The sequence below is a fragment of the Scyliorhinus canicula genome, chromosome 1, assembly GCF_902713615.1.
Source record: "Scyliorhinus canicula chromosome 1, sScyCan1.1, whole genome shotgun sequence".
NCBI lineage: Eukaryota > Metazoa > Chordata > Chondrichthyes > Carcharhiniformes > Scyliorhinidae > Scyliorhinus > Scyliorhinus canicula.
In genome coordinates, this window is record NC_052146.1 from 132197727 (window position 1) to 132214222 (window position 16496).

Below are 16496 nucleotides of genomic sequence, written 5' to 3' on the forward strand. Positions count from 1 at the left end.
TTTCTCCCACAGTTCTGCAACAATAAATCGCTTCTTTTGCTCATGTTAAGGTCTACTGGTGAATATTTTCATGCAACAAGTACACCAGGAACAGCACCAGGCACAAAGGTGGCAACCTAGTGAATCTACAACTCAAGGCTACATTCATGCTTAACAGAGGAAGCAACATGCTATAGACAAAGCTAAGTAATCCTGCAATCAATGAGTATGATCAATGGTCTGCAAACCTGACTCATCAAGTTTTGAATGGTGGTGGATAATTTAACAACTAAGAAGATATGGAAACTCTTTCAGCATTTCCATCTTCAATGATGGTGGAATCCAGCATGTATGAACAAACAACAAAGTTGAAGGATTTGCAACCATCTTCAGCCAGACGTGTCAAATGTACAATCCATCTTAATCTTCTGAGATCCCATCATTACGTTCCTCACTGTCGCTGGTTAAAAATCCTGGAATTCCCTTTCTAACAGCACCATGAGTGTTCCTACAATACATGGACTGCAGTGATTCAGGAAAGTAACACACCAACTGTGATGTTCTTGTCGGATGGCCTGATTTTATATTACAAGAACATTTGTAGCTAAACCTTTTGAGATTTATCAACACTAATTGTGAGTCAACTATATACAAAACAACAGATGAATAACAGTTTGATCTTGCACAACTGACCTCTTTCTTCCAGCTCTCCTGTCCTTCTGAGGTCACCTGACTCTAACATTCACTTGTATACCAATGAAACTCTGAGTGGTCAGTTGGTGAACTACAACACAACCATGCTATCATCACACTAACTTCTCAAATGAAATGAAATGAAAATAAAAATCGCTTATTGTCACAAGTAGGCTTTGATGTGTTATCTGTGTTGGTCTAACATCGACTGCAACTGGATGCAGTAAAACAAGAAACAGGCTTCCGACACAAGTGATGGTCCAACACTGTATTATTGAACCTGTTGATTGCTATACATAATCTGCTGTGGGTTCACACTCTATTAACCTAACTGATAACCTCCTGCTGGCTTGACCAGACTAGCTCTCTATCACATGGTGATGATGTTCATTGGCCTGTGCACTGCGACTATCTCCCTAGCCGTGTCCTGTGAGAGAGGGAGAGCCTTAATGCCCTGTGGGCTTTACAGCGGTGGTGATTGGTTGTTCTGTGTAATGTGTGTTCATTGGTTATCCTGTGTGTCAATCACTGCCTGTCTGCATCTCATGATATACATGAGTGGATATTATGACATCTTCCCCTTTTAAAATAAATTTTGGAAAGTGGCTGTATATGAAATGAAATGAAAATGAAGATCGCTTATTATCACGAGTAGGCTTCAATGAAGTTACTGTGAAAAGCCCCTAGTCGCAACATTCCGGCGCCTGTTCGGGGAGGCTGGTACGGGAATCGAACCGTGCTGCTGGCCTGCTTGGTCTGCTTTACATAACTATGTACAAGTGGGGAATGAATGAACATATGTACATGGGAAGGTGTCTATCGTGCAGATACAGAGCAAACTGAACAAAATTTACAAGATTTAAGTCTATAGATTCAGTCTTTGTGGTGGGTGATGAATTCTCGTTGATCGCCGCAGAGGTGGAGGGGGGGGACGCCGGTACCTGGACAGGCGGGATGGCTGCCATCTCGGTGGCCTTGTGGACAGGTGGTATCGCTGCCAGATCAGTGGCCTCGTGGTGCAAGACGTCCGGAGGACGCATGATGACATGCGGAGAAGTGCAGTAGGGTGATGGGCAGGGAACTTTACGCAGCGTCCTCCTATTGCGCCGTAAAATGGAGCCATCAGCCATTTGGACAACGAAAGACCTGGGAGCAGCCTGTCCGACGACAACAGCTGGGGCTGACCAAACTCCCTCAGGCAGCTGAACGCGAACAACATTGTCTGGAGCCAGCGCAGGCAGGTCCGTGGCATGAGCATCATACATAATCTTTTGCTGGTCCCTGGATCGCTGCACCTTCTGCAGCACCGTGAGGTGGTCAAGGTCTGGAACATGGTTGGCTGGAACAGTCGTCCTCAGGTTGCGGTTCATGAGCAACTGTGCAGGAGACAAACCAGTCGACAGAGGGGTTGCCCTGTATGCCAATAGCACCAGGTTGAATTCCGAGGCTGAGTCTGCAGCCTTGCACAGCAACTGCTTGACAATATGGACCCCTTACTCGGCCTTCCCATTTGATTGCGCATAATGGGGACTGTATCTGATGTGACTAAAGTGGTAGGATCATGCAAAGTCGGACCACTCTTGGCTGCAGAAACATGAACCATTGTCACTCATTACCGTGAGTGGTATCCCATGCCTGGCAAACTTCTCTTTGCAGGCTTTGATGACGGACTTGGACGTGAGGTCCGACAGTTTCACCACTTCCGGGTACCTGGAGAAGTAGTCGACCAGGAGCACGTAATCACGCCCATTGGCGCGAAGGATGTCTATCCCCACCTTGGACCACGGAGAGATCACGATCTCGTGCTGTTGCAGCGTTTCCTTGGGCTGAGTTGGTTGAAACTTCTGGCATGTTGTGCAGTTGAGGACTGTGTTGGCAATGTCCTGGCTGATGCCAGGCCAGTAAACTGCCTGCCGAGCTCTGAGTCGACATTTTCCGACCCCCAGGTGACCCTCATGGATCTGCCTGAGCACCATGTTTTGCATGCTTTAGGGAATGACGATTCTATCTAGTTTAAGAAGGATCCCCTCAGCTCGTCCTTAACGTTGAAGAACTGGGGGCACTGCCCCTTTTGCCAGCCATGGGCGAGGTGCTTCATCACGCACTGCAGTAGGGGATCTTTGGCAGTTCCTTCGCGTATTTGTATAACTTGTTCATCAGTGGCTGGGAGGTTGCTGGCACACAGCTTGACCTGTGCTTCAATGTGGCGAATGAAGTCGCCCTGTTCACACGGCGTAGTGACGGATTGGGATAGGGCATCCACGACGATCAGCTCCTTACCCGATGTGCAGATGAGTTCAAAGTCATATTGGCGGAGACGAAGAAGAATTCGCTGCAGCCGAGGTGTCATACATTTAAATCCTTTTGGATTATGGGGACCAAAGGCCTGTGGTCTGTTTCCACCGTGAACTTTGGCAGGCCGTATACGTAGTCATGAAACTTGACTATTCCTGTCAGGAGACCCAAGCACTCCTTTTCGATCTGGGCATACCATTGTTCAGTCGGTGTCATGGCCCTGGAGGCGTATGCCACTGGAGCCCAGGATGAGGAATCGTCTCGCTGGAGGAGCACCGCCCCAATGCCGTCCTGGCTTGCGTCTGTGGATATCTTGGTATCCATCGTTGGGTCAAAGAATGCAAGTATTGGGGCTGTGGTGAGCTTCGCCTTCAGCTCAAGCCACTCTGCTTGATGTGCTGAAAGCCACTGGAACATTGTCGACTATTTTACGAGATGCCGGAGGGCTGTGGTGTGGGATGCCATGTTGGGAATGAATTTCCCACGGAAATTCACCATCCCGAGGAAACGGAGGACCGCCTTTTTATCTTCTGGGGTCTTCATGGCATTCATTGTCAGCACCTTGTCAGCGTCAGGTTGTACACCCTGCTGTGAAATGTGGTCACCCAGAAACCTGATAGCGGACCTACCAAATGAACATTTGGCCCTGTTGAGCTGGAGGCCGTTTTAATGTATCCTCTGGAAAACTTGTTTGAGGCAAGCGATGTGATCCTCGGGCATCGTGGACCAGATGATCACATCGTCCACATAGACTCGCACGCCCTCGATGCCCTCCATCATTTGGTCCATTATGCAATGAAATACTTCGGAAGCTGATATGGTACCAAAAGGTATGCGGTTGTAGCAATAACTTCTGAACGGAGAGTTAAGCGTTCCCAGCTTCCGACTGGACTCGTCCACCTGTGTCTGCCAGAACCCACGGGAGGCGTCCAGCTTGGTAAATAATTTGGCATGAGCCATCTCACAGGTTTTCTTCACGCTTTGGGATCGGGTAGTGCTCTCGCATGATGTTGCGATTCAGGACTTTGGGATCAATGCAAATGCAGAGTTCACCAGAGGGCTTCTTGACGCAGACCATGTAGCTGACCCAGTCTGTTGGTTCCGTGACCTTTGAGATAATACCCTGGTCTTGGACTCTCGTAGCTGCGATTTCAGACGATCCTTGAGAGGAGCCGGCACCCGCCGTGGTGCATGGATGACTGGAATGGCATTCGGTTTGAGCAATATCTTGTAACGATATGGGAGCGTGCCCATTCCATCAAACACGTTGTGGTATTGCGTGAGAATGTCGTCTATCTCAGCCTGGAGATTTACATTGGGCGAGGCAGTCGCCAGTGTCGAGGACATGGCATGGACGCGCTGGACCAGATTTAGGAGTTTGCACGCGCGAGCACCGAGCAGGGATGCCTTGTCAGGCCGGACGATCTCGAATCGTAACATCACTTTGATTGCCTTGTGAGGTACACCTAGCTGACATGATCCACTGGCAGCTATGGCATTGCCATTGTAGTCAAGGAACTGGCAGGCTGGTGGAAGAATGCTAGGTTGGTCTCGGATGCTGTCGAGGTCCAACTGTGATATGAGGTTTGCAGATCCGCCAGTGTCCAATTTAAATCGGATGCGAGACTGGTTAACCGCGATGACAGCACACCACTCGTCGTCAGGATCCACAGTGAGGATTGAAAGGTGGTTTACAGGCACGGTGGAGGCCAGCTCGCGCGTGGTCATTGTGCCTACCCAGTATGGAGACTCGCCGCAGTCAGCATCGGGGTCCGTTGGGCTGTCAGGTGCCAAATCCTGCGTGCCTTGTTGTACGCAGTGGACACATCTGCGCTGTAGCTGGGATCGCTGGCTGTTGGTCGGTGGAGCTGCATAAGGGCGCGTAATGCCCAGGCTTCCCACACTGTAGACATCGCCTTCCTTTGGCTGGGCATTGCCGCTTTAAATGGGCGGAGCCACAATTTGGACACGTCATGACGCTGACGTCAACGCGTTCCGTGCACCATCGCGCATGCGCAGTGCGGTCGGCCGATGTTCGCACATGCGCATCGGGGTCTTCGGCCTCATCGTCCACCCGGTCGTGGCGCGCATGCATAGGGACCCGGAAAAAGCGCGCAAAACGACCACTCTCCTCGATGCTCAGGCCTTGCATTTTTGCGATGGCCTGCACCCTTTCTGCCTCGTGGGAGACTAGTTTTGCATTTTCTGCCGCCCTGATGCAGGAGTAATGATTCCTGGCATGCTCATGGACAACGCACGTTTCGGTGGCGACGGAGAGGGTCAACTGTTTGATTTTGAGGAGCTGCTCCCACAGGGAGTCGGACTGGACCCCGAAAATGATCCAATCCCGCATCATGGAATCAGCCATCGAGTCATAATTACATGACTGCGCTAGAATGCGGAGATGGGTCAATAAGGACTGAAAAGGTTCATCCTTACCCTGAAGCCTCTGTTGGAAGATGTCCCGTTCAAAGCTCTCATTCACCTCAATGTCGCAGTGGTTGTCGAATTTCAGCAGAACCATCTTGAACTTCGTCGTCTTTGCCAGCGGCAAACGTGAGCGAGTTATAGGTGTGGATGGCGTGGTACCCCGCAGTCGACAGGAACAGCGCGATCTTTCGGGCATCCGATGCTGCCTCGAGATCGGAGGCCTCGATATACAGGAGGAACTTCTGTTTGAAGACTTTCCAGTTGGCGCCGAGGTTGCCGGAGATCTGGAGTTGCGGAGGAGGTTCGATCTTTTCCATGCCGCTGGATGGCTGCGTGCTGGTCGTTGCAGATTCACTCGAGGTAGGTTCGTTCGAGTTAATAGCTCTCTGGTACCATGATATGTTATCTGTGTTGGTCTAACATCGACTGCAACTGGATGAAGTAAAACGAGAAACAGGCTTCCGACACAAGTGATGGTCCAACACTGTTTTATTGAACCTGTTGATTGCTATACATAATCTGCTGTGGGTTGACACTCCATTAACCTAACTGATAACCTCCTACTGGCTTGACCAGACTAGCTCTCTATCACATGGTGATGATGTTCATTGGCCTGTGCACTGCGACTATCTCCCTCGCTGTGTCCTGTAAGAGAGGGAGAGCCTTAATGCCCTGTGGGCTTTATAGTGGTGGTGTCCCGTCTGGTGATTGGTTGTTCTGTGTTGTGTGTGTTCATTGGTTATCCTGTGTGTCAATCTCTGCCTGTCTGCATCTCATGATATACATCTTAATTTTGTATTTGCAAGAAGGGGGAGTCGAGGGAAATAACAATGGTTTATTTCAAGAGCCCTGGATACACGGCACTCAGCGCTACCCAACCGAGTGATACCATAAGTACTTAAGTCACCCTGCCCCCTTAGTGGGGAAGCGCGTATTCTTCCAAGGATTCTGGGAATACAAGATCCCCGACGCCATAAGTATCATGTGGATACAGGTTATGAACCCTGCTGGTTCTGCTCTATTGTGTGTCACCTAGTCCTGCAAAAAAGAGTGCAGAATGCCAGTGATTATGTAGTGCTGTATCTTGGTGATTTGCCTGCCATAAATGAATGGCTAGAAGTAATGAAAGATGGGTCTAAGACTTACAGGATTTTAAAGTGTGTAAGACTGAAGGAGTACACGGATGTATGCCAGGGAATGCTGCTGATTGAATTGGATTGTGGTGCATTAAGCAGCATAAGAGGTCAGAAGTGTGGTGGATAGGATATGTCATGTAAAGATCCATTCGCTGATCTTGACCGCCCATATGAGGTTATTCGAGTTCTTGTGGCACTGCTGCAAGGTAATGAGGTACAGATGCTGAGATACAGATACAGAATTGACCTCCTAACCACCTGCTCCCACTTGCTCTGAAGGTGTCTTTGAGGCTACCAGCCCTCTCAGAACTATGGTGTCTCTCCTATATACCTACACCCTTAAGAATTCCAGCACCACTTCTGGCACCCTGGAACCTTCTCTCTGCCCTGGTTTTTCCAATTTTAAAATGCAGCAATATTAATTAGTGAAGTTGCCCTTTAAAAGGAAAGAACGTGTTTAGCCCCAGTTTGGGGCTGCAGGGGATCCTTGTCTCAGAACAATGATTTTCAATCCCCTACTGAATGCAGTGGCAGCCAGCAGTATGGAATCTGCTCAGCCCTACACCGCAATCATAGTAATAAGGTGGCAGGAGACTAAACTTATATGCTGCCTGTCTACAAAGAAACTGACACAACAAAATTGCGAACTGCAACCCTATGCCTGAAAATGGAACAAACAATTTTTTAGCCAAGGAATAACAGGAAGTATCTCTGTTTGCATATTCAGGAGATGGTGAACAACTGCACAAATATAATTACTGGAATCCCAAATGAGAATGAAGCAGAATCCATGACCAATCTCGTGCAACGACCTCAACAGTAAGTACTGATTTAAAGTCATTTACATTCAGAATAAGAATAAACAGCATATTTTGAGTAAATTTCTTCATTTTATATCTTACACTCAGTGTAGCTATATAGTCTGGCTTGATCTTTTCTTAACTTGATCTTTTCTTGTTGGAACCACATGCTGAGCATGGATTTGAAGTTGCAGATAAGTACATTTTCCATGATTATGTCAGTGAACTGTGTAAATTCTATGTAATATAAGGCCCCCAAGTTCAAGTTTCTTTGCATTAGGCCTCTCGCCCAAAGTTTGGGTGAATACACCAGTCTTTCTACAAAATATGTAAGGTTGGAAAGATTGTGTGATATATATACTCTGCTTTCTAAGATGTCTTGCATGTGCTCTTGTTTTCTTCTGCACTTATCAAGATTTTAAGGCAGTGTTTTCTTCAGCCATAAGATAATGACACTCCAATAAACAAATGTTGGGATGCCCTTCCCACTCACTTGCTTGATCAATTTTACCCCCTTAACCAAATGCTGGGATTGGACGCCCCCCCCCCCCCCCCCCACTCTACACTTTCATTCTCCCTTAACAACTTTTCAGCTGCTCCATCAACATTTCCAGTCTCCTCCATGAGGCCTGAAACCTATCCACAATGTTTCCAATCTCCTCCACCAGATCTTGCTCGGGTCTCCCCTAACACAGCCTCTAATTTTTCCTATGGGTCCTCTGATTTCCATACTGCTGTACCCACCGACACGCCCAAACCAGACCCGATCTGATTCCTGGTTCCTTTTCAATTCTATCCCTCTGCAAATGAGCCCCGGTGATTTGTTTCTTTTTATAAGCTTGTTAACCTGTGTCACTGCTTTTGATGATTTGTGAAACTGGTAAAGATATTATTCATATTACCAATACATCTGGAGACTTCCTTGCCATTCCTTCCTTGGTAATTATGAACCATTGCATTTCTTCCTCTAAGATCACCATATATTTATTGAATGAACTAATGGAAACCATTTGCAACTTAGATCCATAAAAGTGGTACACAGAAGCTGTTTCTTTTTTCCTCACCATGGCATTTCTGTGACCCATAGGCAGGGAAGATCTCAGTTTGTTTCCCACAATAAATTAGTTGATCTTTACTAGACTGTCAGGCACTTAGGTCCCTTTGGAATCCCTACTTAGGGGAGGGGAAATATTGCTTGGTATTATTGCTCCCGGTCACTATACAGCAACCCCAATTGTGTACATGCATGCTGGGATGTAAGCTGAGGATCAGATTCAACTTAATTCTTTCTGATGGTCACCAGAATGGAATAGTCATCAACATGGAATTCAATGTCTTTAATGTTTACATATTAAACTCAGATGAAATTAAAGGCTATAAGCACACTTTGAAATAAAAAATTAATTTTAATCCACGATAAGCAAGGTAATAGAGAGGATAGATGGGGGTAATGGGTGTAGTGATATTCATTTCAAGTGTATGTGTAAATATGTATAGCCTCTGACCAGTAGGTGTCAGGCAAGTAGTAGCACGTGATACTGTAGCCTGAGTCTTGAGGTGAACCATCATGGTCAGTCATGGTTTGTATTAGTTCCAGTTTTATAGCTTTAGTTTCCTCCCCACAGTTTACTATAATATAATAAAATTAACCAGTCTTGAACTAGATGTTCTTTAATACGCCGACTCAGTAATTGTCTCTGTACAAGACTATTACATGGTACCAGGTATTATGGTCAAAAACTAAAAATTCAGAAGTATGAAGATTTGAAGGACACAGTCTTCAAATTTGGTAAAATGGTGCTACAAGGAAAACATGGAACATCGAAGGTAATAGCAATCTCATTGGGGGGAAAAAAAATCTCTGAAAACAAACACCAAACGCAAGAGGATGGATAGTTTAAAAACTCCAGAACAATTTCTTGTAACCAGTAATGTTGATGGCAATTGGCGCATATTCAAACAACAGTTTACACTGTAATTAGCAGCTCTAGGATTGCAAGCGCAGCCAGATGAAAGGCATATAACGTTGTTACTAACGGTAGCAGGCCCGCAGGTGCTTGAGATTCATAACACCTTCGTATATAAACAAGAGGACAATCGTAAAAGCTTTGATAGTATCATAAAAAGTATTGATGAGCATTGCACGCCGAAAATGAATTAAACCTTTGAGCGACATATATTTAGAATGCGCACGCAGAAGGCAGGTAGTCCTTTGATAGCTTTCTTACCGACCTCAAGTTAAAAGCACAAACGTGTAACTTCGCAACTTTAAAACCCTCAATGATTCAGGATCAAATTATCTTTGCAGTAAATAATGATAAGGTACCTGAACGTCTCTTACGGGACCATGGGCTTCAGTTAGAAGACGTGATTAAGATTTGCCATGCTAGTGAACTAGCTGTGCAACATATCAGCACATTCAATGTGCAAAACTTTGGTGCGAAAATTGGGAGTGATGCCGATGCCTTCGATGTTGTGATGCACCCAAAAATAATCCGTGGTCTCAGCAGAAGCAGCCATTTTATATGCTCGGCAGATGCAGCCATTACATGCAAAAGATGTGGAAACAGGCACCTTGTTCAGCTTATGGCAAAATTTGCACAAAGGGCAAAGGAAAAAATCATTTTGCAAAATAATGTTTCACAAGCAAAAACGATAATGCAGGGTACTCAATTAATACAATTGATGACATTAATTTGGAAGGTACATTTTTTGTTGATATAGTCTCAGAAGAAGACAGGGCAAATCCAGCTAAAAAGAATAAAATGTCGCCTAAAAGAACAAAAAATTATAAAAAGTGATACTGGAATAGTGACAAACGACAAATGGACAGTTTCTTTGTTGATAAATCGATTACTGACCACTGGGAAGTGAGCAAACCTCATAAGCATCAGTGAGCTCAAGACAAAGCATTTAAAACAGAGAATATTGAATAAACCAGTCTTGTTGAAGGAGTATAATGGTCAGAAAACTGACACATTGGGAATGGGTGATTTGGAAGTACAAGTAAAAAATAAATGCACAAATTAAAATTCTTGATAGTTGCTGAAGGTGGTGAATTGTTATTAGGCGATGAAGCGTGTGAAGCACTGGAGCTGGTGAGAGGATTGTATAGTACTGACTGCACTGAGCACACACAGTGGCTCAGTGGAGTCCATTGTGCAGGCTTACCCAGAAATATTCCAGGTGTTTTACCTTTTACTTACAAGATTCAATTAAAAAAGGATGCTCAACTGGTGATACATGCCCCGAGAAGAGTTCCAGCATCATTACGTGACCTTCTAAAGTCCGAATTAGACAGGATGACACATCTTGGAATTATAAAAAAGATTGACGAGCTGACAAATTGGGTCAATTCGATGTTATGTGTTAAAAAAAAGGAACAATGATCTTCGAATATGTATGGATCCCAAAGTTTTAAATGCGAATATAAAAAGGGAACACTATCCAATACCTAAAAGAGAGGACATCACAAGTGCAAAATAGTTCAGCAAATTTGATGCTTCGCAAATATGCTGGCATCTCAAGCTAGATGAGGAAACTACAAAGTATTATACATTCAATGCTCTGTTTGGCAAATATTGCTTTCTTCATATGCCATTTGGTATAATCTCAGCGTCAGAAATATTCCACACAGCAATGGAACATATTATTGAAGGCATTCAAGGTGTTCAAGTAAATGTCGATGACATCATAATTTGAGGCTCCACCCAAGAGGAACACAATAATTAGGGTAATACAAAATATCAGAAGAAATGGGCTACATCTCAATAAAGCCAAATGTCAGTTTGGTGTAAATGAAATAACGTTCCAAGGAGACAGATTATCTGTTCAAGGAATAGAACCTGATGACGTGAAGATACAAGACATCATAAATATGCCTCGATCTACAGATAAAAAAAAAGTACTAAGAGTACTGGGCATGATCAACATTGGAAAGTTCATACTAAATCTCTCAGCAAAGACAGCATGTCTTAGAGCAGGCATTGTCAAACTCGGGGCGCAACCTGCGGGTGAGTCGCAGGCGAGTGTCGGGAGGGTCGCGGAGCCGTCCGTTGCTGCGCTCCCGATCGCGCAAATCCGTGCACAACAGCCGTAGCAGCTGGCTTTTAACTATGTCGGCTGCAAGCGGCCCTCAAAATGGGCAGGATCATCGGTGCACATGCGCAAAACTATGCCTTTTTTTACAAGTTCAGGGGGCCAAAGGAACCAAAGGGACAAATGAACCAAAAAAGGGACCCAAAACCATTTCCTCCATTTTTGTCAGCAACGAACAAGGTAAGAGAAAATGGTGGATCGCACAGGTCAGCCGACGTGGGACGCGAAGGTCGGCCGGGTTGGGTCCCGAAGGTCGGCCGGGTTGGGTCCCGAAGGTTGGCCGGTTGGTAAAAATGGGCCCCCGGAAAAAAAGTTTGAAAACAGTCTCAGAGATACCCTGAAGAAAGTGAACAACTTCACTTGGACTGAACAGCATGAACAAGAGTGAATAAGAATAAAGAAAGCTCAAATGACAACACCAGTATTAACATTTTTCAATCCAACAAAAATACCAAGATTTCAACAGATGCAGCGAAGGATGGTCTAGGTGCAGTACTGCTGCAACAAGAAATTAGTAATGATTGGAAACCTGTAGCATATGCTTCAAGATCTATGACAGAATCTGAATGTCATTATGCACAAATAGAAAAAGAGGGCTCGTGAATGGTTTGGAGAAATTCCAGAGCTACATATATTGTCTACCTACATTCATTGTCGAGACAGATCACAGACCATTGGTTGAAATAATCAAGAAGAATCTCAGTGAGATGACTCCTCATATTCAACGTCTGATGGTCAAACGTCAGAGATATGGTTTTGAATTAATCTATATTCCTGGCAAGCATATTGAGATAGCATATGCGTTGTCTAGAGCTACAACAGCACAAGGTGACAGTTCCACTGGAGAGGATGTGCAGGTTCATATAGATATGATTACGGAAACACTACCAGTGTCGGATGCAAAGTCAAAACTGATTGTTGAAGAAACAGAGAAAGTTGAAGTATTACAAATGGTGATACACATTCTCAACAATGGATGGCCAAAAGGTTCATGTTCTAAATATCATCACATACGATCAGAGCTAAGTGTAGAAAATGGTTTGTTACTGAGGCAAGAGAGAATCGTAATTCCACAGTGTCTACGCAAGGAGTTGCTATAAAAGATTCAGGGGATCACCGTGGAATCGAGAAATACAAGCGAAGAACACAAGATACTGTATATTGGCCGCGAATAAACAAAGACATACAGAACATGGTGAAAAAGTGTACCACTTGTCAACAATATCAATATTGACAAGCAAAGGAACCAATGATAATAGGTGAAATTGTGTCAGTTCCTTGGCAAAAGGTTGGGAAAGACTTATTCTACCTTAATGGTAAAGAATATTTGGTAGTGGTAGATTATTACTCAAATTATCCAGAGCACAATTACCTAGCTCATCAGCAAATTGTGTAATCATGCATACAAAAGCAACATTTGCATGACCTGGAATAACTGAGTTATTAATGAATGATAATGGATCATACTTTAACAGTAAAGAATGACAGAAATGTGCACGGCAATAAGAGTTTAAGCATGTAACGTCAAGTCCATTATATCTGCAATCAAATGGAAAAGCAGAAAAAGGAGTTCAGATACTCAAGCAGTTACTGAAGAAGGCAATGGACAGTAAAAATTATCCATATTTAGCAATGCTAAGTTATCGAACATCACCAGTAAGTTGTGGTTTATCACCAGCTGAAATATTGATGGATCAGGAACAAGAACAACTCTGCCATGTCATACAAAGCAAAGGTCAATGAAAAGATAAGAGATCAAATGTAATCTCAGAAGACAAAACAATAGGAAAATTATGACAAGTCTACCAGGAGTCTGAAACCTTTGAAACAAAATGACATGGTGAGAGTGGAAGATCCTGATGGCTGGTCAAAATGTGCTAAGGTATTGCAGAAAACAGGTCCAAGGACCAATACTGTGATAACTGAACAAGGGCAGGTTTTCAGGAGGAATAGGCGAGCGGTCTGAAAAATAAAACAATCTGTTGCTGAATAGCAAGGCAAGGATGTATATAAAAGTTTACATTCATCGAAACCGACAGAAGCAGAGTTAAATGTCAATGTACAGAATGCTGTTCAGAACAATGAAATAATCATGGTAGATGTACCCACAGAGGTTCAGAACTATGACACAGATTCACCAGATTTAACAAAGTTGAGACGATCAATGAGAAAAAAAAGAAACCGGAATGGTTGGATCTGTGAATGGACAATATAACTGTACATGATGTAAATACCATTGTTCTGCATATCATATGTAATATTTACTGAAATAATGTATTATATGTTTTCTTCAAAATCTCAAGGAAAGGGGATCACAGAATCACAGAATTTACAGTGCAGAAGGAGGCCCTTTGGCCCATCGAGTCTGCACCAGCCTTTGCTGGGCACCCTACTTAAGCCCACACCTCCATTCTATCCTCGTAACCCAACCTAACCTTTTTGGACACTAAGGGGAATTTATCATGTCCAATCCACCTAATCTGCTCATCTTTGGACTGTGGGAGGAAACCCACGCAGACACAGGGAGAACGTGAAGACTCCGCACAGATAGTGACCCAAGCCGGGAATCAAACCTCGGACCCTGGTGCGATGAAGCAACTGTGCTAACCACTGTGCTACTGTGCTGCCTATGATGAAGTGATATGCATTAGCAAGTATATGTGTAAATATGTATAGCCTCCAACCAGTGGGTATCAGGCAAGTAGTAGCATGTGACACTGTCGCCTGGGGGGAGTCTTAGAACATAGAACATAGAACAGTACAGCACAGTACAGGCCCTTCGGCCAACGATGTTGTGCCGACTATTTATCCTCATCTAAGGTCAACCTAATCTTCATGTAATAAGTCCACGGAGGCAGAAGTCCTGTCACCAGAATTCCTTTTATTTACAAACCCAATATCTGAACAACTATGAGCATTCAGTCTGCTGTCTACACCGGGAGTGCAGAGGATTTGACACTCCCTGTTATATACACAGAAAGGGGTTCCCTGATTGGGCCACTAATCAGGGAACTTGTATTCTAATTGGCCAATCTCAAAGGCCTGGCCTAAGTCATTACATTACACCCCTTCAATTTACTGCTGTCCATATGCCTGTCCAAGAGTCGCTTAAGCATCCCTAATGACTCAGACTCCACCACCTCTGCTGGCAGTGCATTCCACGCACCCACCACTCTCTGTGTAAAGAACCTACCTCTGACATCTCGCCTATACCTTCCTCCAATCACCTTAAAACTATGTCCCCTCGTGATTGCCATTTCCGCCCTCGGGAAAGGTCTCTGGCTACCCACTCTATCTATATCTCTCATCACCTTGTACACCTCTATTAAGTCACCTCTCTTCCTTCTTCGCTCCAGTGAGAAAAGCCCTAGCTCCCTCAATTGTTCTTCATAAGACAAGCCCTCCATTCCAGGCAGCATCCTGGTAAATTTCTTCTGTACCCTCTCCAAAGCATCCACATCCCTCCTATAATGGGGCGACCAGAGCTGGACACAATATTCCAAGTGTGGTCTAACTTGGGTTTTACAAAGCTGCAGCAAAACCTTGCAGCTCTTAAACTCAATCCTTCTGTTAATGAAAGCCAACACACCATACGCCTTCTTAACAACCCTATCAATAGCGGGAAGAAGCTTTTTGAATCTGTTAGTGCGTGTTTTCAGGCTTTTGTATCTTCTGCCCGATAGAAGAGGTTGGAAGAGAGAATAACCTGGGTGGGAGGGGTCTATGATTATGCTGCCCATTTTTCCCAAGGCAGCGAGAGATGTAGACCGAGTAAATGGATGGGTGGTAGTGCGTTTTATAGACTGAGCTGCGTTCACTACTCTCTGTCATTTCTTACGGCCTTGGGCCGAGCAGTTACCATACCAAGCTGCGATGCAGCCAGATAGGATGCTTTCTATAGTGCAGCTGTAAAACTTGGTAAGAGTCAATGTGGACATGCTGAATTTCCTTAGTTTCATGAGGAAGTATACGCACTGTTGTGCTTTCTTGGTTGTGGTGCCGACGTGAGTGGACCAGGACAGATTGTTGTGATGTGTACACCTAAGAATTTGAAGTGTCAGCCATCTCTACCTTAGCACCATTGTTGCAAATATGGGTGTGTACAACACTTCGCGTCATGAAGTCAATGACCAGCTCATATTGAGAGGGAGATTGTTGTCATTGCACCATGCCACTAAGTTCTCGCTCTCCCTCCTGTTCTCTGACTTATCGTTGTTTTGAGATGTGACCCAATACGGTCATATCATCAGCAAACCTGTAGGTGGAGTTGGAGCTGAATTTTGCAACACAGTCATGTGTGCTTAAGGAGTATAGAAGGGGGCAAAGTATGCAGTCTTGTGGGGCCCAAGTATTGAGGATTATCATGGAGGAGGTGTCGTATTTTATCCTCACTGATTGTGGTCTATGGGTCAGGAAGTCAAGGATCCAGTTGCAGAGGGAGGAGCTAAATCCTAGGTTTTGGCATTTGGATATGAGCTTGGCTGGGATTATGATGTTGAAGGCAGAGCTGTAATCAATGAATGGGAGTCTGATGTAGGAGTCCTTGTTGTCGATATGCTCCAGCGGAGAGTGTAGGGCCAGGGAGATAGCATCCGCGGTGGACCGATTGTGACCATAATGTGCAAATTGTAGTGGACCAAGACATTCTGGGAGTATGGAGTTGATGTGTCTCATGACCAACCTCTCAAAGCTATTCATAATGATAGACCTCAAGGCCACTTGATGGTAGTTGTTGAGGTATGTTGCCAGGTTCTTCTTTGACACCGATATGAAGGTAAAAGTTCTTCTTGATATATATTCTTACAACACCCTGGGCTAGTGTCTGGTGCCCCTGTGCAGCTGGAAATACTGGGAGCTGGTGTTATTTGTCCATATGCTCACCATGGGAGCGTTGTATTGGAGCTTCACCCAGGAGGTGAACCCTGTTCAGCCCGAACCACTCCAGTACCTCTATGAGGTTTTTCCACTTGACTCTGTCAAAGGCCTTTTCTGTGTCCAGGGAGACGATCACCTCAGGTGTTCTCTCCCCGGATGGGATCATATCACATTCAGCAGGTGCCTGATG

The 16496-nt window shown here is 44.8% G+C and overlaps 1 protein-coding gene across 4 annotated transcripts in view; it reads left to right on the forward strand.

The window, feature by feature from the left end:
- LOC119967483 (transient receptor potential cation channel subfamily A member 1-like) overlaps window positions 1-16496 on the forward strand; it is a 645844-nt gene that overhangs the window by 507403 nt on the left and 121945 nt on the right. For all 4 annotated transcript variants that reach the window (XM_038800105.1, XM_038800113.1, XM_038800133.1 and 1 more), the window contains one exon: window positions 7261-7352. In XM_038800105.1, coding sequence (XP_038656033.1) covers window positions 7261-7352 — 92 coding nt within the window. The remainder of the gene's footprint in view (window positions 1-7260; window positions 7353-16496) is intronic.